This window comes from Acanthopagrus latus, chromosome 2 (assembly GCF_904848185.1).
Source record: "Acanthopagrus latus isolate v.2019 chromosome 2, fAcaLat1.1, whole genome shotgun sequence".
Taxonomy (NCBI): Eukaryota; Metazoa; Chordata; class Actinopteri; order Spariformes; family Sparidae; genus Acanthopagrus; species Acanthopagrus latus.
In genome coordinates, this window is record NC_051040.1 from 20,813,083 (window position 1) to 20,836,603 (window position 23,521).

Sequence of the window (23,521 nt, forward strand, 5' to 3'; positions counted from 1 at the left end):
CATCACAGCCAAAGATCTCGGCAACAGAAAAGAAATAGCAACATTCTCAGCAGAGCAACCAAAGATGTTTGTTTCCACATCAGCTGCTTCCTCCAGCTCCCTCTGCTGGATCCCTCTGGCCACTGAACAAAAGCAGCTCTAGCCCGTCCTGGATCGTCCTCACTCTCCTCGGAACAACACGGATGTCCTTTTCAGCTTCAGAGTTTGCAGTTATTTTGCACACTGCAATATATATCTCATGGATGTCACTGAAAGTGCTGCCCCAAAATGAACTTAATGCTTTAAAAAGAACAACATGCATTAAAGTGACTGAAAATAATATTTATTGTAATGGTAGGAAAGTTAATAAACCAACAGAGTTACAGGATTATGTTTTATATTGGCAGGTTATTATAGTCAAAGAAATGTAAGTCTGTATTTGAAATGATTTCTACAAATATTTTGGCAGGAAGCAAAGTGACATTTTGGAAATCGAAGGATATGCTGGAAACTGATTTTCAGCTAGAAGTGCAGCAGTATAATATCTGAGGTAAACGTTGCCTTAATCTTGATCCCACTAGCATGACTGAAACAACAGCAGCTTTGACGTTAACAGTCTGAACTTGTTAAAATATGTTTTAGCAGAATTCTTTTGTAAAAAGCATTTTTGAGACTAATTGTTGAGGTAGCAGTTTTCTTTCCTCATTGCTTCTTGAAATCAAACCTACACTATGCATGAAAAAGGTGCAGTTGACCTGAGCTTGAAATATTCAGCCAAATATTTTGTAAACGACACAGTTTGTCTATTAATTGAGACCAAACGTGATGATATGTAATATAAATATGAATAACAACCCTAATCAGCTGACTAGTTGCCAAACGAAGCAGTGGCACATCCTCCATCTACATTCAGTGATGTGGCTCAAAGCAGTTCTTAGCGATGCTCCGCTAATCATCGATCCCAGCGGTCGCCGACGTAGCTTGGACCTCAGTAGCGGCCGTGGCGAGCGAGGCCGAGGTGCCAGTCGAGGTGCCGTCTCGTGGTTTGGTCCGTGGCCTCATCATCTCCTCCGTGTTGCGTTCAGGCTTGACCAGGAGGACGTAACACTTGGGCAGGAAGATGCAGGTCAGCATGCCGAAGCTGGAAGCCAGGATGGCAAAAATCTGGACGGCGACCATGAACTTGCCCCGTGTGCTGAGGTAAGCCGGGACAAAGGAGATCCAGACTATGAAGAAGACCAGCATGCCGAAGGTCATACACTTCCCCTCGCTGTGAGAGAGAATAAGAAACATCATGCATTATGTGTCTGTTAAGCGTCAAAGTGTTCTTGATGCCAAAATGTCTAAGCGAGAGCAGGATTAATGCCCTGAATCTCAAATGACAGGTGAAAAAGGACAACTTTGATAATCTACGCCAATTAACGCAGATGTTTTGTGTGTCTGTTTTTACATAGCTCCTGTTAGTGTCAGATTCATTTCTTCAAATGTGGAAGAATCTTTTTTCATGACAAAGGTCAGTAAAAATGATGTACATATGGAACAAAAAGTTCTGGGAATGTCTAAAAATGTTTTGTAACTATAATGCGGAAATGTTAGATTAAGTGTACTTTGTTACTCGCACTCTGCCAGTGAACCTAAGTGAAACATATTGAATCTAAATATCCCTGTTTTTTCCCTGAAACATTATGTGTTTCCTACTTGAAGTAGTCCTCGAGTTTGCGGGCGATGAAGGCAAAGACGAAGGCCACGAGAGCCAGCAGGATGTCATAGCCGAAGATGCAACAGATGAAGACCACAGAGCCTTCGTCACACTCGAGGATGATCTTTATATTCTGGGACGAGGTGTTCTTGATCCGTTGAGGAGGGAGGACGATGAGCCACACTGTGCACGCGATAGCCTGTGGTGAAGATTGAAAATGTCAGAGCTATTACAGAGTAAGTCAGAGTACGATGCAAGTTCCAGTGCATTTACCTGTATCAGTGTCATCACAGCAGCTATCGCCCTCTGGTGGCCAAAGGTGAGCGGGTCAACTTCAGGGTTTTGGCCACTGTTGGCTTCGTTGTTGTTGTTGTTTGCATTCGTGTTCGTTACAATGACGTCGGGATTGCCGCTGTTGGCTGCTGCCTCAGCTGCAGCCTTCGCAGCTTTGGCAGCTGCTTTGCTTCGGGTGCGAGCCTTTTTAAGAGCCTGAGCTCTCAGCATCAACACTACTGCCTTACCTGAGGTACAAAAACACCAGAGCAAAAAAACAAAAACAAGGAGTTCATGATTTTATTATTGCTGCTTAAAGAACAGCAGAGTAACATGCTTACGCTACTCACCCATGATGGAAGAAAGGCAGAGAGCGAAGCCCAGGGCCAGGGCCACTTGGCTGGTCATGCAGCTCCAGTTCTGGGGCTCTCCGAGGAAGACGATGGAGCAGAGGAAGGTCACCACCAGCGAGAAGAGCAGCGAGAAAGTCAACAGAGGATCGTTGGCTTTCACCAGAGGAGTGCCGAGGTTCAAAATGAACACCACCTGGGAAATGAAAACGAGGCAGGTGATCAAACCATTTTTAGCTTCTCAGTCCCCATCATCGGGTGCGTTCTCCCTGCCTCACCCCGACTGCGATGGTGACGAGAGCTCCGAAGGCCGAGATGACAATGAGAGTGATCCCCAGGGGCTCTCCAAAGGCCAGGAATTCGATGATTTTTGGCACGCAGGCATCATGGGCTTCGTTGGACCAATCGTCTTCACTGCACAGGATACATTCACGAGCATCTGCCAGAGAGGGACGGAGAGACAGGATGGTAAGAAAGTTGCAGGGCCGTGTTTATCTACAGCTGTTTGGGCTGAATGAGGGCAACTTGAAATAATCGTCTGGGAGGCCTTTGAAGACCCTGACCCCAGTAAAACTATTGATGGCCCTGAATAAAACCACAAAATACTAGATTAGTTTATAATTATGTTACTTTCTTCCTGTTTTAGATAAAAAATTCTAAATTGCATCATATATCTGCATTTTGCACAGATACCATTAGTACACACCAGCTAAACTGAAGTTACGGTAAGATAAGTGAAGTTTAACTGAGTACTTTCATGCTATCAAAGGTCCAGTGTGTAGACGTTAGTGGCAGTAGTGGTGAGGGTGAAGATGTCAACCAACTGAATACCCCTAACTTCATCGTCCCAGGCGAAAAGCGGGGAAAACACAAAAATGCTCTTTCAAGAGCAAGTGTTTTATTTGTCCCCCCAGGGCTACTGTAGAAACATGGCCCACTCCCTTTGTAGATGTAAAAGGCTCATTATAAGGTAAGGAAAGCACAACCTTTCTTAGCTTCAATTCATGAACAATTCACAACAATTGTGTTAACTCCCACACACTCGGACTAAAGGTAATTTTAAGTGATAAAATGTAAACTGTAGTATTTTCCTCTGGCAGATTCACTAAGATAACTGGTCTGTCCTCTTGTAGTTTTGTTTAATTGGAATCAGATTTACTCACTGTATTCACTAAGGTCTGTATTTCAGCAGAAGTTCAGACTTTTCAGGAAGATAAAATCATATCTATAAGATGCAGTCTGAAAACTGTACACTGACCGGTTGAGTTGCTGATCTCTCCATCGGCACACGGGATACAGTCAAAGCAGCAGACTGGCTCTCCCTGCCGGATTCCCTTCCTGGTGCCCGGCTGGCAGTTCTCACTGCACACTGACCGAGGAGGCTGCAAACACACAAGCAAATACGTAGATTTATTGAGTGTAAGGCCTCACAAGTACGGAGAAAATAAACTGGATGTACTTTATCAACACGTCTTAATCAATATATGCAGCTGACCTCCAACATGTCATTGTTCCACACTATGGAGTCGTTCATGATGGTCATCGCGTTCTCTGGGGCTGCTGAGCCGTTGTAGCGTCCCACAGTGACGTAGGATATCTCTCCGTTACTGTTGAACTGCCAGTTGAGGATGTCATAGTAGCCTTCTACATCTCCCTCGTCGAAGTAGATTACTTCGTCCGTGTGCGGCACTGTGTAAAGCACGTTCTTCATGTAGTACATCAGCTGAGGAAGAGAGCCACATCTGAGTCAGACACACATGCATATCAAAACAGTCGTACGCTCTCTCATGCGCTCTCGTACCTGCCATGGCTCAAAGTCGGTGATGTCAGCACAGTCTTTCCCGTTGAACGGACCCCGTCCCGGTTCACAGTGCTCCAGGTTGTGCAAGGCGTTGGCAACAGCGTACACTGCTTTGTACACACTGTCAGGAGACAATAGCATTTTTATCAATGTCAAGCACACCATCATCCAAATTTCCACTGGCTTGACTTCATCAGTGAAGACTCAGTTCGCCCAAATTATACACACACAGTGGAGGTACACTTTATAACAGAGTTTTCTTTTTTTTTCAGAAATACCATAATGTGTTGACTACTCTGGAACTATTTTTTTTTATTAAAGGAATGGTAACACTTCATATTACACATGGGTGGGGTACACATATCCACCATTAATTATTTGCTTAATGGCATGTTGGTAGTTTAACAAACTCAAAATACTGAAATTAAATGAAATAGTTATGAGCAAGACCTTAATTCAGCATGGTGAAATTAGGTGGAGTTAGACTTCATGTAAAGTTACTTAGACTATATCAACATATGGAATACACCATTTTTATAAAGTGTTATGATATATGTGATGTATTGTGTCTATAAACATGTCATATATTTGTGACTGTGTATCGTAACGTACGGTTTAATGGGAAAAAACTAGTTTTGTGGTACTACCACCTTATCAACTGTAATTATGGTACAACCACTTCCTTACTTACTATCAATAAGCCGTAAGTAGGAGGTTATTGTGGGAAGACTCTTAGTTGATAGCTAATGGTTAATGATAGTAGTAGAATATGACCAAGCAAAATAATAACTGTTTCATGATGGATAATTACAGAGCCCATTTGATACTTATATGCATGCTAGTTAACGGTGAATATGTTCACCCTAAGAAAAAATGTACAGTAATGAAATCATGATTATCTAGGACAGTGTCTCTGGAGGGATATGTTGCTTGAGTTTTTATTGCTTTGTGCAGCACCAGTGAGATCCCATTCACCTCCAATATATCAGAGTGGCAGCAGAAGTTGAAGACGTAAAATCTAGGCATATAAAAGCAAAGCTATCCACAGACAGACACACTGTGAGCGGTGCCATGTCCTTAGTGGTGGAGGTGTTGAGGAAGCAGTTCCAGTAGCATAAAGATACACAGGATTCGGTTGCATTAGAGACGTCACTTAATTCAGTACGCCATCGAACGGGAACTGACCTGTAAGTGATTCGTAACTGGGATACATCGGAGTAGGTGTTATTGAGCTGTGCCAGATTCTCGCGCCCTGTACACAGCCCATCAGGGACCGCCCTCGCCGCCCTTGACAGTGTGCCGTTGGTCTCCTTGGCTCTTTGTTTGGCCTGCCTCAGAGCTTTGCTGTAGTCCAGCGTGCAGTTAAACAACTATAAGACAAAAATAAGGATGTTGCCACTGAATATTCAACAGGTTTTTATTCTACTGTCCCAGAAATTGTCGGTCCAAGCTACGATCTATGATTACTGCGTTTTGGTCAAAATCAGATTTTGCATGTGGCCGGTAGATGTGTGGAGACAGATCAATTTAGTCAACTTATTAAACACACCGTCTCCCAGAATTCCTCAGTGAGCGGGTCATCATAGGGGTCCAGATTCAGCAGATGCTGCCGCAGACCAGGGATCTGAGCCCTTTTCACCCCAAAGCCCAGGGTACCACCCAGCAACGAGCTCACCTGGATAAAACATGCACGTTATCAACTGCAGCTCGAGCTGTGACTCAAACATAATTGCTCAGGCTAGTTAGAACCTCTGGAACGTCTGTAAAAGTGATGCCAGTCAATCAGTCAATGAGCTTTCACTGAGCACTAACCCCTGGCTTCAAGACAAGAGCGGAGGTGACCCAGGCTTCGCTGGCTATCCAGGTGCGGTTCGTCACATTGTGCCGGAGCAGCTCAGAGATGAGAGGACTGAAGTCCACGTCTGATGAGAAGACCACGATGATCTTGGCTGTGGCCTTGACTACAGTTTCAACAATGCGCTGGATGTCCTCTGGGGAGTGCACCTGATGGTCGTAACAGAAGGACATTAACTCTCACGCATCTCTAGAAAAGACAGACACGATGTGATGGACCAACTGGTTACCTTGGGTAGGGTCTCAGAGAAGGAGATGCAGACACCAGCTTCCTCCACCTGCTCCTTGAAGTCTTTGATGCCATACTTGCCATAATCGTCGTCGGCAGCTATGGTGCCCACCCAAGTCCAGCCGAAGTGAAGCACCAGCTTGGCCATGGCCGTAGACTGGTGCTTGTCATTGGGAATGGTCCTGAGGAAGGTGGGGAACTGGAACTTACTTTCCAAGGCAGAGCAAGTTGAAGAATAGCTGACCTACAATTGACAGAGGAGAGGAAACATAAAGCATTTTCTTTCTCTCTATCTGTTCATGGTTCCTTGCCTTTATCTGCCTTTGTGTAACTCACCTGAGGGAAGTGATAGAGTCCAAGAATCCTAGCGGTGGCGATTGAAAGATCGGAGCCCCCGGCGCCCACTAGAGAGGCCAGAGGAGGCCCGTCCCCACAGCGGTAGTTGGGTACGGCCTCGTCTTGGCCCGTCAGGTAGGTGAGCGTGCCCTCCACAGCCTTGGAGATGGTGAAGCAGGAGTCGTAGATGACGTAGCCCAAATCGGTGTTGGGCAGCAGATCTTGCCTCTTGTTGATTTCGTTGATGGCGAACAGCATGGTCTGGGTCCAGCGGAAGGTACGGAAGTTAAACCTGGAGCATAACACACAGCACAAAATCTTGCATTTAGCTCAAGTTTAGAAAGAACAAAGGAAACCTCAGATCCAAACTGAGTGTAACACTTGATGACTGGAAGATATGCACAGACTATTTCAGTCTCTGATGTTATGACCTAAATTGGCCACAAGAGGACAGTTCACACAGGCTTGCTGATTATTGTTGCATGCTACACTGTAATGGCCTGTCTCCACAATAATATGTCTACTGTGGCTAATTGGCCCCAGAGGTCCTCCACTGCCCTGTCTTATTTTTTGTAGTAATATCATCAGGTTAAACACACAGTGGTTGCAATTGGGTTTAAAATATTTGTCACGTCAGGGCTAAAATTTGAAATAATTTAATGTTAACAGGCCTGTGAGTCATCTTTGATTAGTGTAGTACATTCTAACAATTTAAGCTCAAAGAAACTAAGCCAACAGTCAACAAAATAGACATAGAAGCAGATGAACTCACCCTTCACACCCCGAGGAGACAGGCAGCCTCGAAGTGTTGCCGTCGTTGGAGGCGATGCGCATGTGAACGGGAAACATCCCCCCGATGACCACTTTCTTCTTCTCCACATTCTTGTAGCCGCTCAGGTTGAACTTGGCCTTCAGCTTGCACGTGGACTCTGCTGAGAGAGATCCGTAAAAGAAGAAAAAGGCACATAATCCAAGCAAACGGCGCCCCATTGCCATGCTACGGAGGCGCAGGAGAGCTCTCGCTGTTGCAGACAGAGAAGGAAGCAGCACAAGTGTGACAGGTGTCTTATCTGTCCTCGGGGGAGATGTGCTACACAGGGTAACCTGAGATCTGATTCAACAGAGCAGAAGTGTTGAGCAGGACACTGGATTACACTGACTGACTGACTGAGGGCACATTGATCTTTATTCCATGAAAGGTAAAGACAAGAAGGACTTTAATTTTAGTGAACACCAAAACATTATGACCTCATTAACAGTGTGTACACGAAGTTCAATTTAAAAAAGGCGTTTCACAGGTTACGTCTCCATCCAACAGCACAAACCAGACACTGGATCACCAAAGTTACACAAACATTTCTAAATCAAGTATGTTCAAAGAAACATCCCCTCAATTCTGTTTCTTTCCCCCAGAATTCAAGCCAGAGTGCTCGTCTGTACTCGGGTCAGCTGTGGCCGATAAACTGCCACAGGCCAGGAGTTAATTGGCAGCTGCGTGTGGTGACTTGTGCAGTCTTTGCGCAACATTACGGAGAAGCTACTGTTCCAAAAGCCGTGCCTCGTCCCCCGAGCGTGGCTCTGCCGTGTGTTGATGTGTGACCGAACTTGTCTGGTCTTGTCTCTCAGTCAGCGGGGACCGACACACACCTGAACCCCCCAGCACACACAGGGACCTCTGCTGGGCAACGAGGGACGGCTGCACACAGACAGGCTCTTCATAAAATCTAATTAGAGTCGAAACTTCTCTCAACACTATGGCTGTTTACAGTGGTCGCATGTCACTGTTGTTACATGACAATAATGTAAAGGAAAGTTGTCACATGGAGAGCAAAAAAAGAAATTAGGATATTTAGGTGTTGCTCTTGTGTAGCTGCTGATGAATGATTAACATGTGAGTGAGTGCGTGACTTGTGCCCTTGTGATCTGTCTCAGGCACATGAGAGACGTCTGACTAATACTGATGAGTTCTGCGAGAAATCAATTATGCACAGTCATTAACAGCAAACGCTGCTCAATGCAGATGTTTCTAAAGAGGGAAGGAGTTAAAGGGATATTCCCCGATACCAGGAAGCTGTTGCCTAATTTTCTTTTTAGTAAATCAAAAAATACAATTACTGGGGCGGCTTAGCTGAAAAATCGTGCATTTTTTTTCGTGCATCGTAAATTTTCAACGTGGCTGCCACGGCCGCCATATTGAAAATTCGCACTCATATTGAAAACACATAGTGCACGATTCTTTGGAATTAAGCCGCCCCACTAAATCTCCAACTAAAAACTGATAGAATAACAGAGCAAAAAGAAAACTACTCACTACCTACATTTTGCACAGAATTTATAGTTATCTACATAATTTGCATTTGAATCCATTTTTAGTTTCAAAATGGTTGAGTTTAATCAACTAATAATCAGAAAGGTTTCATTTAATTTATTTCAAACATTATTTTGACTTTGATTTTGTACTTCCTCCCTTTCCAATATCTTGGGGTGAACAGTGTTTAATTGGTTAGAAGATATCAAGACAGCTTCCCTATGCTGTCATGTCTGTGTTGGGGCAATATAACATTATAACAGTTATAAGTTTAAGTTATGTCAAACAAATAATTTATGTACTGTGTTGCAGAGATATCTAGTGAAGTTAGCATGCTAACGAGCTAGCCCTAGGCCTAAAAAAACTCAGCAGTCAAAGCCCCTGTGATAGTGTTGTAAAAACCAACACTACCCCAGTATTCCAGCTAGCCGCACAGCTAACTGAACTAACAAGCTAACAATAACTACAGTCACGGATGTATAAACACAATACAGTCAGCAGTTACTCTGGCAACATTGACTGAGTATGAATTTAACAGGTGGCAAAATCTTACATATACCTTTAAGCCAAAAAGTGCAAGAAAAAAATAAATGTTAAAAAAAGTAACTTTTACAAATGAAGTGATCAGAAAGGTAAACGATACGGATGACAGATGAGATGGTAAGCATTTCGATATATAGAAGTGAGAAGTTTCAACATGGAGATCTTTATTAAAGCTCAGTTTTCCATTGTACAAATGTCATCATAGTTGAAACTGCATGCAGTGGCTTGGTTTGAGGCACGTTACTAAGGAGAATGAGCGTTGTTGAACAAAAAATAAAACAAAACAAAAAAACATCAGACATTAAATTGCATAACTTAATCTTATTGATATTGCAATTAAACTGAACTACAAAATTATATGTCCATTACTATCAAGCTGTTTTTCTAATGGAGACATATGTAACAAAAAAATACCCACGTATAAAAGGCAGAACAGAGGGAGAAACGCTAATAGCAGTTAAGACAAGTTAGGAAAACCATTCATTTTGCATTAGGAGTATTTTGCCACTAAAGTCAAAGGGATTGAACAGAGGACGAGAGGCACAAAGACAAACTCTGGAGGCATGAGAACCTTCACATCTGGGTGAAATGTCTCTATCAGGGTACAATACACTTTTTTAAAACTCAGTTAAACCTGAGCACTGTATCCACTGAGGTCTAAATGACATGACATGAAGACTAGAGATTATGAAGTGCTGAATGGTTTGAGTTAACAGAAAAATGAAGCAGTAATGCCTCTCTGAGACACAGTGACCTTTTGTTAAGAGATGGCAACAGACAGCACTCTTACCCTGACCTTTGACACTAGAGAGCGACACGCTTAATACGGTGAAGTCGCCGCTCGATGTGTTATTCTATTATGCTGATAAAGCATCGAGGCTTTATGGGTGAAGACAAGACGAAATGTGCAAAAATTGTGCCCCCTGCGCAACAAAAGAGCAGCCAAATATTGATGAAAACAGCAATTTACACGATGTGGTTATAAACTCTATGGTACTTATAATTCTTGTTATTAGTAAGTCCTCTTGTCATGTTTATTCTTCATAAAAAGCAAACATATTGCAGCATGAGGAGAAACAGTGTTATATCCTCCTTTCTGGAAAAACATCAGAGTCCAGGTCGGGTCACGCACACCAAAGAATTAAACAAAAACAATAGAACAGGCACATACAATGTTACCCATCATGTTGGCCTCCTGCACAGCTGCACACTAGTCATCATACTGAAGCTAATCTTGGGTTTGACTGCCATCCACGACGGGTACAGCAGCAAGTCAAGATCAACAAAATAGTTTGGAGAGGATCGTCAGAGGAGCCCACGATGTTATATATCACCACAGCATATTCTACTTTTGGCAAAAGAAAAAGCTTAAAAATTATTGATTGGTCACATAGGTCGTCTGTTCAGTTTGAAACAGACGATCGTCTTCATAGCACAGTATACAGGCAGGAAGTGAAATTGAACAAATAGAGAGGATAGTCTTAGGTTGAGAACATTCAGACCTACAACATTAAGACGAAAAACATCTGACAAAAAAAGGCAGAAAACAAGTGAAGATTTCCAGACTCTCTTCCTGCTATTCTATCTCTTCTCAACACTACTCGTTCTCATGTTCAGCTACTCCCACAATGCATCCTGAGGCACGACATCAAAGTTCACTTTCTGAACTTTCACAGCTTCTCGCCACTTGCCTTTAAAGGTCGACCTCACAAAAAAGGAAGCAGCAATTCACCTTTTCATCATAGAGAGGAAATACACTGTTGTACATGGATCAAAAACAATATATTATCAATAACCAACATTAATCAATCCCTAACGCCAAAAAATATTAAAACCAGGGAGGAGTCGTGGGGGAAAGCAGAGTAGTAGCGCCTTTGCATGTGCGCCCGTCACAGTACGGTCTGCCTTCCGTGGGAATGTTGAAGAGAGGTGTGGGGGTACAAGAGGGTGGTGGGGGGTAGGAGGAAAGTAGGGAGGGAGGAAGGAGGACAGAAAAGGAGAGGAGTCCACCAGCCCTCTCAGGTATCTGTTGAGCTTGTTTGTGCATTGTGTGAGTGCGTGTCCTGTTGTTATGATGTCATGTTGTGTTTTATTCCCACTCTGTGGTGCCGGGTGGTTTGGAGGTCAGATCATACATCACTCTGGAGATGCCCGGGATCTTCTTGATCTCATTCACCATCTTCAGCACCACCTGGAGAAAACAGATAAGACAAATAACTCTTAAAACAGAGAAAGACAAAGAGACAGAGATGCTCCTCAACTTAGTATCCGTGGTCAGATAATACAAAGTTAATCGAGAGGTTGAGATGCAGTGTTACCTCCTCTGGGATATGGTTGCCAGGCATGGCAGGGATGCCGGTCATGAAATCACTGGTGATGAAGGTGCGGACCACCACAGAGCGCCGGCAGGACGGCTGCTTCTGGAGAGGGTCACGGTCAAAGTGCAGGGGAGTCAGTATGACTGGCATCTGGCTGATCTTACCGGAATAGCCTGAAAAAAAAAGGAAGAAAAAGTTCTTATTGCTGCTATGACCAAATATTAAACTCATTTCACTGTCTGAGAGTGTCCATGGCAATCTAAAGAAATGCAATTTAGAACTCGTCATATTATTATTCATAAATTTTACGCTTTAAAATAAGATGAAACAACATGAGGTTTTTGCTTCAAATCCAATGTTTTAATAAACATTTTGCTTTTTTTGCTCTTCTCATGATGCCAGCATTGGTTAAATTGATGTTTTTCCCAAATAAAAATTATAGGCTCACATGGCTATATGAGTTTTAAAATGTCTCATTGAACCAAAAAGCTTTATGTCATGTTAAAGGGATTTTTTTTGCTTTCTTTCAAATGCGGACAAAATGATCAAAAATATTTTCCAAGTCACCTCTTTGATCGCATCCCAAAAAGTGAAACCATAGCGACGGTCAAGAAACTACAGAGACAGGAAATTTTCGACTCAGTGAGAAACACTGAAAGAAGTATGTGGAAGCCTCTGGGGAAATGTTAAATTCCCCATGTGGACGCAAGAATGGAGACCTGTACGCTATTCTGGACACGTGTGAGGGCATGTTGATGCCAGGTTGTGTAAAAGGATTCAACTCCTCTACAAAAACTCTTCTTTTAGATTGTATTAGATTTTAGATTGCATCCTTTTTAGTTTCAGATAAATATTAACCAAGTACAAATCTTCCCCAATAATACATAATCCTTCAATACATAAAAGTGAACACATTTACCAGACTCTCTGAGGATAGAGTGGGCTACAAAGTCAGCCTGTCTGAGTGTGCTCAGAACGCCTGTGGTCAGGAAGGTCGGGGTGATGTCTGTTGGCGGCTCTTTCACATGGGACCCAAACACATACACAACTCTGGAAAAATGGAGACACGAGTTAAGAAATGAATGAATGATTGAGTGTCTGCATGTCCTGCAGATCACTGACAGATGAAGGGCAAAGCTATGAAGATTTGTGTGTTACCTATTGATGTTATGGCACATGCGGGGGATGAGTCTGGCCAGGAACATGAGAGATTCCCAGTGTGGAGATTCTTTACTCGTGACACCACACACGTAACTGTAGGACCGGCAGTCACCCTGAGACATGGACACAAAGTACATTTTTAAACGCTACAAACAACTTGGACTGTATATCAAGTTTTAGAAATAGCAAGATGTCGAATAAAACAAATTATAAATAATGTAAACATTTCTAAAAATGGAGCATCTGTTTTCACTCACAACAAATTCCCCTTACATAAAAAGCTGCTTGTGTTTGTCTACGGTCTGCCCCACAGTTTGAGGTTTAGAGTTAAATTTAAAGCTCTGGCTTCAAACAGGATGTAATAAGACACACCTACACACAGACGCACACAGTCACGGGCTGACTGCAGTATTTTTGTGAGGAAATAAGTCACAACCATCATTCTCTCCAAGCAATACTGAAGGTCAGTATAAACAACTGGAAAGTGATGTTAACTATTCCTACAGAACACCCTTTGTATGTGTCAGAGACTAAGAATCAGAGGAGCTGAGAATAACAGGAATGTGCCACAATAGTTACAACAGATCCTTCCCTTGGCTAGACAGACACAGAGTCAAGAGTAAAGAACTGAGACGCTTTGTGAGGGTGGGCGGGTCTTGTGGTTAACCACTAAATTATAGTGGTGACGCAGCGAGACAAACAGGAAAAGTGAGACACTGTTCAACATTCCCCTGCTTCTGGACAGTCCTAAATACTGAAATAAGTATATCTATCATTCTATATTATGTCTTGTTTAATGATTTAGCTGGACAGTGAACTGACAAAACAAAAATACAGAGTGATTGCTTGGGTTTGATGAAATGGATTACCTGGACGCCGACAGTTTTGATGGGCAGCAGGAAGGCATTGAGTGAATGAAGGCTGGTGATCTGCATGAGCTTCTCTTCCTCCTCATCTGATATGCATGACTTGACTCTCTGCAGCAAGGCATGGGGCTGGAGAGGAGAGAGATACACACTTTTAAAACTGGAAGGCAAGGGACAGGTTTACAGGTAAAGTTCTGGCTATGTTATAACTACGTTTTACTCAGACTCACAAGAGCCAAAGAAACTTTTTAACATGACAATCAAGCGACAAAACGCTGATTCACAATGTCAAAGGAGAAAAGTAATTTGGATTAACTCTGGAGTTAATAATTTATCTGACAAAACAACTGTTCGGCATGCCAGTGACAAATTGACAAATGACTGAATCACCAGTTCTACTTTCATACATCCAGTAATAAACAAATCTTGTCAAAGTTAATTTTTCATTTCTGGTCTTATGAAATGTAGCATAACTTCTGAGCACAGGCTGTTTTTCCGGAAAAACTACATACAAAACCTCTTGAAATCATCTGAATTATTTGGTGCAGTGTGGCCAACGAGCCAGCAGAGGTTGCACATTATTAACTCAATAATGAACTGTCAAGACAACAACGCCTTCTCATTTCTTATGTGAACAGAGTTACAACTGCGCGACAAACGGCCAGCACTGACAACTTTTCATCTTCATAGATTTTGTGATTTTCACTCCATTTTATTCATTTCTCGGAAGCAACGGCCAGAAACCACAGGAACATTTCTGAAGGATCAGATCTCAGTAATCAGGGGGTCCACACAGTTTAATGCTTCAACAGCATTTCAATGATCATATATTTCACAGGTAGCCTCTGAGGGATACAGCAGTTCATCATAGTGTGTGTCAGCACTCGTTCAGACCGGTGTTTTCAGTAGACAGGAATTAAATTTGGACTCAAAAAGACACACAAAGTGGTGTTTATTCTGACCTTTTTGACGCTTGCAGAGAAGTCTGTGATGATTTTGAGAATGTTGTTCGTTTCGGCAAAGTCCTTACAGATGAAGGGCTCCTCTGCACAAATCACTCTGATGGACAAACCGGGACCTAAAGGTGCACAAGAGAGGACGTGTAATGTGAGGACAGTTTAAAGTCTGTTTGACTGAACAAGTAAATTGGGTAAATAGATGAAACAGACTCATCATGAAATGACACAATGGCAGAACATCACTAAGCAGAACTTTTGTACGTCACAGACGTGTGTTTATGTACTTGCCAGGGAAAGGGTGTCGTGAGACAATCTCCTCTGGCAGGCCCAGCTCTCTCCCCAGTGCTCTGACTTCATCTTTATGGAAATCTTTCAGCGGTTCGATTACTTTTCCCTGCAGGATCACAAAAGAGTGGAATCAGCATTGCAACAGTGAGAGAGTGGGGGATATGCTTAGGTATTGCACAGTCGTGCGGAGCAAAACAACAGAAACACAGAATGATATTTGAGCACTCAACAGCAAATAATGTGTGAATGTTACAGGGCTCCTTTGAGTGGAGTAATACTGCTGAAAGAAAAGAGCCTCTTTGAGGGATGAAGGACGACACAGAAATACATTTTTCAATAAAAAGTAAATGATGTTTAGGTGTTTGAGAAACATGAGACCATCAGCGGATGTTTTTCAGTGAGTCAGGAGTGCTGCATGATAGCTCTGCTTTTGGGACTTTCATCATCATCTCTGCTCTAAACTGCAGCAGCAGATGCTCTTTTTACACAGACTGACGCTATTTAGCAGAGGTTAATGTTACTCTCCCATCATGCAGTCCTTCAAAGCATTAAGAGATACATAACAGCACAGTTTGTCTGTCTGTACAAATGGAGAATCAAACGGTTTGACTGCTGGAAGCTGACAAAAAACTAGAAGCATCTCATGTCATCTGCACAAAGTGTCTGCTTTCACCATACTTGAGGTTCAGACAAACTAAGGTTTTCTCCAAATGCATGCTATGGTTGTCACATCTGTTTTCTCCTATTGTTAATGCTGAGAGTTGGCGTCTTGTTGGCCACAGCAGGTGTGGAAAGTTTTCCAGTGAAGAATCAGTGTACACCATTAGTAAATTTGCCAAAATAAAAGACTGAGATAATTTTGTAACCAGAGCACTTGACTGTCAGACGTCTTGGTGCTACAAAGTCAATAACAAGCCGTTTTAAGGTGAATGTCAAATAGCACCATGTTACTGTGTTGAATGTGAGCATTCACAGCTCTTGAAGGTACAGCTGATCAATATCTTTACTGGATTTACCAGCCATACTGTGAGGCAGCAGTTATGTATCAGGGAAATGAGGGATGTTAGTGTTTGCATGTGTGTGCGAGTAAAGTACCTCATCTCGGAGTTTGCGGATGAGCTCAGTGTCATTGTGGTGTGTTTTGATAACCTCTGCCTTGCCGCTGGCAAGATGAGAGGCACTCTCAATGAGATCGGGCCGCAGAGTACCCTGGGCCAAGAAAACCTCTTCTGGCTTCAGATTCATTTCCCCGATCACTTCATTTGCCACCTGTGAGGCAGCACAAGTCAGATACAACAGTTAACCAGTGAATTAAAAAGGCAAACAATAAAGCAAGAGTGCAACACAGAATTCAGCTGAACTGACAGTGTGATAAATGACGATGGACTGCGTAGCAACAAAGGCTGTTGGGCAGGCAAGCTGGCACATTTAAATAAAAATGTGACGATGACAAAAACTTGATTATGTAGTGCTTTGCATAAAAAGAATCAATGAAAGCCAAGTGCTCACTTTGACAAAAGTATCTCCAATGATTTTCCTCTTCTCCTCTGGGTTGGTAGTCATATTCAAAGTCTTGCTGATGCGTTTTCGTGGCGTCCTGTCCTCGTCGGAGATGGGGAGGGTTGTTGTTCCATTGTAGAAGGTGTGAGCGGCATTTACCACTGGATAGAGCAACATTTTAGAGGAGAGGGGAAGGCAGAAGACACATTTACACAAAAATGCTCCCATCCAAGATCACATCAAAGATACCTAAATAATGCGTTATATCCGGATATCAACTTTATTTCAGATTTTCATCATTAATGAGTCGTTTAGTCTATAAAATGCAAACAGGAATGAAAATGACCCATCACATGGCTGTGTGAAATGCCATCACAAGTTTAACTTTTAAATACTGCTCTCTTATATCATTTCATTACATGCTTCTTTGAGATTACAATGTGTCCAAGAAAAAGTGTATCACAAGAACTAATTTCATTAAATGGTCTTCATGATACTATTCTACCACAAATTAGTACATAATGGTGAACATTTTTCAGACAGTTGTGGCCTTTTTCTATCATCCCTACTTGTTTTAGTGTATTTTTAACAGCATACCCTTGAGTTTGATGCCCAGCTTGGTGAGGGCCTCCTCCACACTCTGACTCTCTCTCTTCCTCATGAAGCCGTTGTCGATGTGAACTGCTATCACCTGGTCCTGGTTAAGAGCTTTGTTGAGAAGAGCTGTGCAAACTGTTGAGTCCACCCCTCCACTCAGCAGCACCTGAAGAATTTATAAAGGAAAACGTCACAATTGTCCGGAAAGACATTTAAGTAGCCTTTGCTCTAGTCAACTGCATGTCCAGTTTCAGTTCATGTTAGCTTCCCATTATATTTGTCATACTGTCTTTGGCAACATTTTGTGTTTTGTGTCCTCACAGGATGTAAAATATTAAGCGCCGTCTGAATCAAAACGGAAGAGATGACTGCAAGCCTTGACACTTCATCACTTATAATTGGCTGGCTACCAATTCTTGGGACTCACACAGACTGAAAATCCCACAATTGCCAAACAGGCACAAGACAACAGAGTAAAAACAGTGACATATGTATCCTTCCAACTGTAGCAGAGGAAGAAACAGAGTCTGCATGTCGTTCTTTAAATATAAATCCTGTGCTTTGAGTCCATTTCCTACACTCATTTATCGCCTTCACACTCCCCAGAGATGGAGCCCAGTTTAAAAGCGCTCAGGGAGTCGACTACCTCTTTTCAGATAAAACAGGGTTTAATTTGAGAGTTTAATTGGATCTACTTAACTTCCCACCACTGCTGCTGTCACCACTTACTGAGCAGCTACCACCACTCTGCAGCCCAGCTTCACACTTTTGGTCAAATTGTGCTGAGAATTTTGTTTTTTTCTGTCTTGTTTAAAATTAGTCTCTCTGCCCTAAAAATGATTCAGATACTCACACTCACACACACACCTCTGTGCAGCTTCACTCACCAGCACTTTAGACTTGTCTACTTTTTCTCTGATCTCGTTTATGCAGGACTGTTGGCGGTTCTGTACGGTGAAGTTACTCGTGCATCCTGCGATCTCAAACAGGAAGGTACGCAGCATCTCCATGCCTCTCTCCGTCAAGTCGACTTCAGGGTGAAACTGCATCCCATACAGTTTCTTCTGTTCATTGGCAATCCCTAAAGGAGAAAAAACAGATGTGATGCAGGACTCTTCACACTGAGATTTATTCTCTCAAAACTAGTATAACAAAAGACAAAATTACGATTCACATAGATTCTTAGAATACAGATTAAACATTGCGCTCAGAGGCTGCGTCAGATGTAAACAGAACAGTCTGAGGCTTTTCTTACACAAACAAACATTACAGCTGTGTTTTTTTAGGACATGCATGCGAGTCTATGACCAGAGTCTAATTTTAGATAATGTTAATCAGGGTCACAGCCTATCCTGCATGCTGCTCACCGGCAATGATGTTCCCTGATTGGGCCACCACTTTAAAGCCATCAGCCACTTTATCCACACTGTCTCCATGGGTCAGCAGGACCAGTTCCTCCTTCTGAAGGCCTCTGGCAACACACACACACACACAGACACACACACATCAGAGGAAGATGTATGGTACAATATCACACATAATAGCCATATACATACAGGGCCTGCTTCACCGTGTACATGTGAGCTTAGTGTGAGAGGCAGAGAGTAATAAAAGACTGCAGCCATCCATTTTAGACACCGCAGTATTTGTGTAACAACCAGGGAAAATATGTGACAGCTGGAATGCTCCTGCAGTTTATGTAGTAAACACAGCGCAGGGACAAACTCTGTCAAGCAGCATTTGTAACACCATTGAGCTTCAGGTAGAGAACATCATCTAAATGTCTTAAAAAGCATAATGAGCTCACTTCTACAGTGTTTCACTGACGATTTTCAAGAGATACTGGATGTTCAATTTGAGGCCTGGTATTCCAGCCATTAACTGCAACATACACATCCCTCCCTCTCCTGAAGCTGCACACACCGACAAACACCGTCTGATGCTGTCCAGTCAAAAAAAAAACTTCTCTATTGCCAAGCCCTAGTTTTTCTGTAGAGGGATACTTTCTTCCTTCTACTAATGTTCTCTCTACACTGTATCAGGTCATGCTGCTCTTTCATAAATTCATTGTGAAGTTAAGAATGCAAGCATGTGTAAGGATGTGAAGATCCAAGAAACCAAATGAACTAGAGTCGATAAAAAGACATATCTATGATCAAATAATAACACATCAAAGAAGATGTTCTGATGATCCATATTACCTGAAGAGAGAACAAGTGTTGTCCAGACTAATACTGAACACTCCATCTTCCCTTACACTCTTTTTGTGTACAGTACCGCCAAAGACTTTATTCATCATCTGTAAAACAAACACACACACACACACACACACACACACAGCAGAGTTAACACATGGACACAAAGACCACATTTTAGTGTGATTCCAAAGATGCTACAGCTGCCTGCTGCTGGGAGAAATGTGCCAAAGAATGGAGGGCTGCTGGTTTCAATTTCCAGACTAGCTGGGAAAATTGAGTGAGTGATGCTCTCATCTCCCTCAGTTAGTGACAAAGTGTCCTTGAAGAAGGCAGTGAAGTCCCAGCTGGCCCAGAAGAGCTGAACAGCAGCATGGAGCCGAGGGATAGTAATTGGTAGCTAGTTGGAGTGCATGTGTTAAACACAATCGTTCCCTTGAACAAAGGCGATGTAGATGAAGGATGGGCTACCTAATCCCTACAAAAGCCTCCCAGCACAGAATTTGATGGCGCGTATGCATGTGCAAACCTACCTGCATCCCATAGCAAATCCCCAGGACAGGCTTTCCTATAGTGAATATGGCAGGGTCGAACCAGGGAGCATCTTCTGCATACACAGAGGCCGGACCGCCTGAAATGATTATTGCCCTAGGAACAGGATGAGAGAGACAACAATCAAATCAGGATGGATTGACAGAACAGTGTAATAACACGGCTATAAGAACAAAAACAATCATCACTGGTTAAATGCTTGTCACGCTTACCTGTAGCCCTGCTCCCTGAGAGCGAAGGCTGGGGTCTCTAAAGGGAGGATCTCAGAGCGCACACACAGCTCTCGCACCCGTCTGTCAATCACCTTGCCATACTGGGCCCCAGCGTCCAGGATCGCCACCGCCCCCTCACATGACCCATTCTGCTCTGCACTGCTGATCTCCAGCTGTGGAAACACACATTCAGAAAAACACACATTGTCTTGTTGAAAGTGCTTGCATAGTTTGTGCTGATCTGAACGGATGGAAAAGCCCACATTCACATGAGTGTTTGCTACGTGACGAGCACACAAAAAGAGGAAAGTCTTAGTGCTGCGTTTACTGTGGATCCTTTGGCTGTGGTTCTGGCGTGGGATGGTGTAAGGTAACCCACTCCTCCTGGACTTCACTACGACCTGCCCGTGCGAAATGTGATTCAATAAGGGCTAACAAAATTATGGACATGTGAGCTCCAATAAAGACCATCTTTCTTGTGAAACGTGCTGTAACCATTCAGCCCATCAGCAGAATCACATGAAACCCACAAGTTAGTTAAGGATTATTAGTGCGAAGGACCTTGGATCATCCTTCAAGCCTGCTCAAACTCTGGCAGGATATTCTATTTCTACCCAACGCTTTGGCTCAACTCTGTATGCTTGGGTGTTATTTTTTAAACATATGCCCAGATCAAACTCGGATAAACGAGACTGGGCACGAGAAGAATAGAGAAGCCAGATCATTGACATCTTAATAATCTCCACACACAACAAAACTGGCTAGATGAGAAACATGATCCCACGTGGTTTGTAGAAACACTTCCGCCATAGATGTTTCTAAAAAAACACACACACACACACACACACACACACACAACCTGCACTGAGCGTGCTACCCATCACCTCTGATTTGTTATCCACAAACTACACTGAGATGCCATCATTAAAACGACCGCAGCAGCTCCAGCAGTATATTCACAAGAAAAACAGTCGACAGTTTTGCAGCAAACTTTACCAAATCAGCTGGTAACAGAGCAGCAGCGGCTCCAGTTGTCAGACCGGTAACCGCAAGTTGGCTCATCCTAGCTTAGATGTTAGCAAACCTGTCAGTTAACGCAACGTTAGCTTCAAGTGTGTGACAGCAGCCGTGTGAAATAAATTACTTTGCCACAAGCTCAGTGTCACTTCACAGAATGAACGCCAGAGCTAACACAACACAGTACTTTCGGTTGGTAGCACAGAACATTACACATTCTGGCTGCCCGGCTAAAGCTAGCTAACGAAATTGCCTATGTAGCATGCTAGCTTACAGATAGTATAAACAGCGGCTGGTAATCAGCATTAGCATTCGGCTGGCTAACTTAGCGGGGCTATGCTAAAACCCACGCGGTGCTTGGAGGTAAAGGGTCTTGTGGGGGGGGAGAGAATCCATCATAAGAAGGCAGCCACGTTTATTGGCTAAATACGATAAAGATGTTATTTACGCTACACATCATGTACATGACCTGTCCGGCTCGTTAGCAGCTATGAGCAACATGTTAATGTAATACTGCAACAGGCATACACACAACAGCGGACTCATTGCTCGTCAGTAAACTGGTGGCAACGTTACATGCTCCCTAACTTTCCCCCCCGAGGTACACACAGGCCGTAATTAACCGGGGGGCGGAGGGGGAGGGCTACACCAGCAACCGGGGTCCTAACACCGAGTCAACCGGGCTACCCGCTCCCCCGCTCCACTGACCTTGCTGTCTCCGTTGCACAGAGCCATGGAGGACTGCCGTGTTGTGGAATGAGCTCTCCCCTTCGCCTCGGTGTCCCAGGTCTCACAGAGAGGGAGCTACTGGTTAGCTCCTGGCTCAGCACGCCGACTACTGTTTCAACAGCAGATCGGGTTTGTCGGTTTGAAGACAGGGCTGTCACAGTCTCCCCTCCTCCGTCTGGGGTATAACTTTCACACGGGGAACAGACTCAATAAATGTGTCTGTGTGTGGAGGGTGGAGCACAAAGTTGAGTCCGAAAAAAAAAGGAAGAAGAAGAAGATGAGAGTGGCCTCACGGGGGCTGGACTTAAGACTGCATGGTGGAATTAGTCCGAGGAGAAATGATGATGGGTGGATGACACTCGCTGCTTGTTTTATAGCCACATGAAATCTGGAGTTCAGTGGTGAAGATGTGTCTGTCAGAGGATCTTTCAAAACATCTGTAGCTATGGTTAATTGCAATGATGCAAACAATGGCCTGATAAAGACAGGAGGTACTAAACAGACGGATCTAGTCCTGAGGTCTATGATGTCATATCACCAAACCCTAGTAATGGAATGTGACCAACACATTTTAATATTCACAATTTTATTTTATTTTTTTCCACGACTAGATAAACAAGCTGTTCTCAGAGGAAAACACAGTCCGCACAACACTGTTTGAGGCTAGAAAGTTGGCAGGGTCCACCAAATATAAAGAAAGTAATACAGTGTGCAGTTGTGTTGTCCTTTAAGGTCAGCATGTTTATTCAGTCATGATAATTAAGAGTTTGTTCAATTAATTTCTCCTTTTGATTGAAATGTCCTCCCTAAAACTACACTGTGCACCTTTGAGTAGCATTTTTGAGGTATTTGTACTTTACTAGACTAATTTTCTGGTACTTTCTACTTTCACACCTCTCCATGTTGGAGGCAAATAACATACTTTTTACTCACCACATCTATTTAATAACTTCAGGTACTTTTCATATCACATGCATCGGAGCCTACTGGGTGCATTTTTAAATTAACTTATTTTATTGACAACCGGAAAAACTGATTCCATGTAAATATATGTATTGTTTACTTTACGTGTGCAGTTGATACTTGGGTTAATTTTGGGGGGAGAAAATGACCTTTGATACTTAAGTACATTTAGTATCAGATGCTTTAACTTTGACTCAAGTTTGTATGAGTGACTTTCACATTCACCAAAGTAATATTTGAACGTTAGGAGTGTTAGGTACCTTATACAACACTGCTGCTCACTGTAAAAAAGTCCAATGATGAAGAAGGCCCAGTTGATATACAGTCTGTAAATACACTGAATACTACACAGCGTTATACGTCAGAGGCAGCAAGTATGTGAGAGGAGGCCTCTGTACTTTAACACATCTGCTCTACTATATGCTCCACGTGGGTCGACGTACATTGAGGACTTTTATTCTTTCCACGTGTTTTTCCCAAATTTCAACATAACATGAACATATTTTTAGTTTTTCTTTTCTTTTGATAATGTAGCTGCAGTCTCAGTCTCATTTTCTTGACGTTAAACATTTGTTACATACTTCAAACTCCAAATCCCCAAAAGTTAAAGAGGAATGTCACAACACAGACTCAGTTAGTCAGATAGACGGATGTCAAATTCCACAGTGCGCTGAGTGAGTTTGTTGTTCTTAGTTTTAAATGGTAAATGTTTGAAACTTGTTCATACATCTGGGAATGGATAATTAAAAGTGGGTAAAAAAATGACCCTTTTCAAAGCAGCATTTGGACTGG

General features: G+C 42.9%; 2 protein-coding genes across 3 annotated transcripts; both read right to left on the minus strand.

Moving 5' to 3' along the window:
* Positions 1-300: 300 nt before the first annotated feature.
* On the minus strand, positions 301-7,594 carry LOC119006709 (vomeronasal type-2 receptor 1). Its single transcript, XM_037075716.1, has 14 exons — positions 7,294-7,594; positions 6,522-6,813; positions 6,187-6,429; positions 5,915-6,106; positions 5,652-5,777; positions 5,288-5,472; positions 4,103-4,223; positions 3,797-4,024; positions 3,560-3,683; positions 2,580-2,740; positions 2,302-2,497; positions 1,952-2,199; positions 1,678-1,877; positions 301-1,249 (listed from the first exon to the last, which is right to left on the minus strand). The coding sequence occupies exons 1-14, from the start codon at positions 7,515-7,517 to the stop codon at positions 928-930; spliced, it is 2,862 nt and encodes a 953-aa protein (XP_036931611.1). The 5' UTR covers positions 7,518-7,594; the 3' UTR covers positions 301-927.
* Positions 7,595-9,506: 1,912 nt separating this feature from the next.
* gmps (guanine monophosphate synthase) lies at positions 9,507-22,253 on the minus strand. Of its 2 annotated transcripts, none has more exons than XM_037076936.1 (16): positions 21,746-22,253; positions 20,021-20,193; positions 19,790-19,904; positions 19,263-19,360; positions 18,429-18,532; positions 17,949-18,142; positions 17,062-17,227; positions 16,474-16,625; positions 16,060-16,233; positions 14,965-15,070; positions 14,680-14,795; positions 13,721-13,846; positions 12,849-12,964; positions 12,610-12,740; positions 11,691-11,863; positions 9,507-11,563 (listed from the first exon to the last, which is right to left on the minus strand). In XM_037076936.1, the coding sequence occupies exons 1-16, from the start codon at positions 21,770-21,772 to the stop codon at positions 11,462-11,464; spliced, it is 2,073 nt and encodes a 690-aa protein (XP_036932831.1). In that variant the 5' UTR covers positions 21,773-22,253; the 3' UTR covers positions 9,507-11,461. The 2 variants fall into 2 exon arrangements, with proteins under 2 accessions (XP_036932831.1, XP_036932823.1); XM_037076928.1 differs by lacking the exon at positions 21,746-22,253 and adding an exon at positions 21,017-21,237.
* Positions 22,254-23,521: the final 1,268 nt, after the last annotated feature.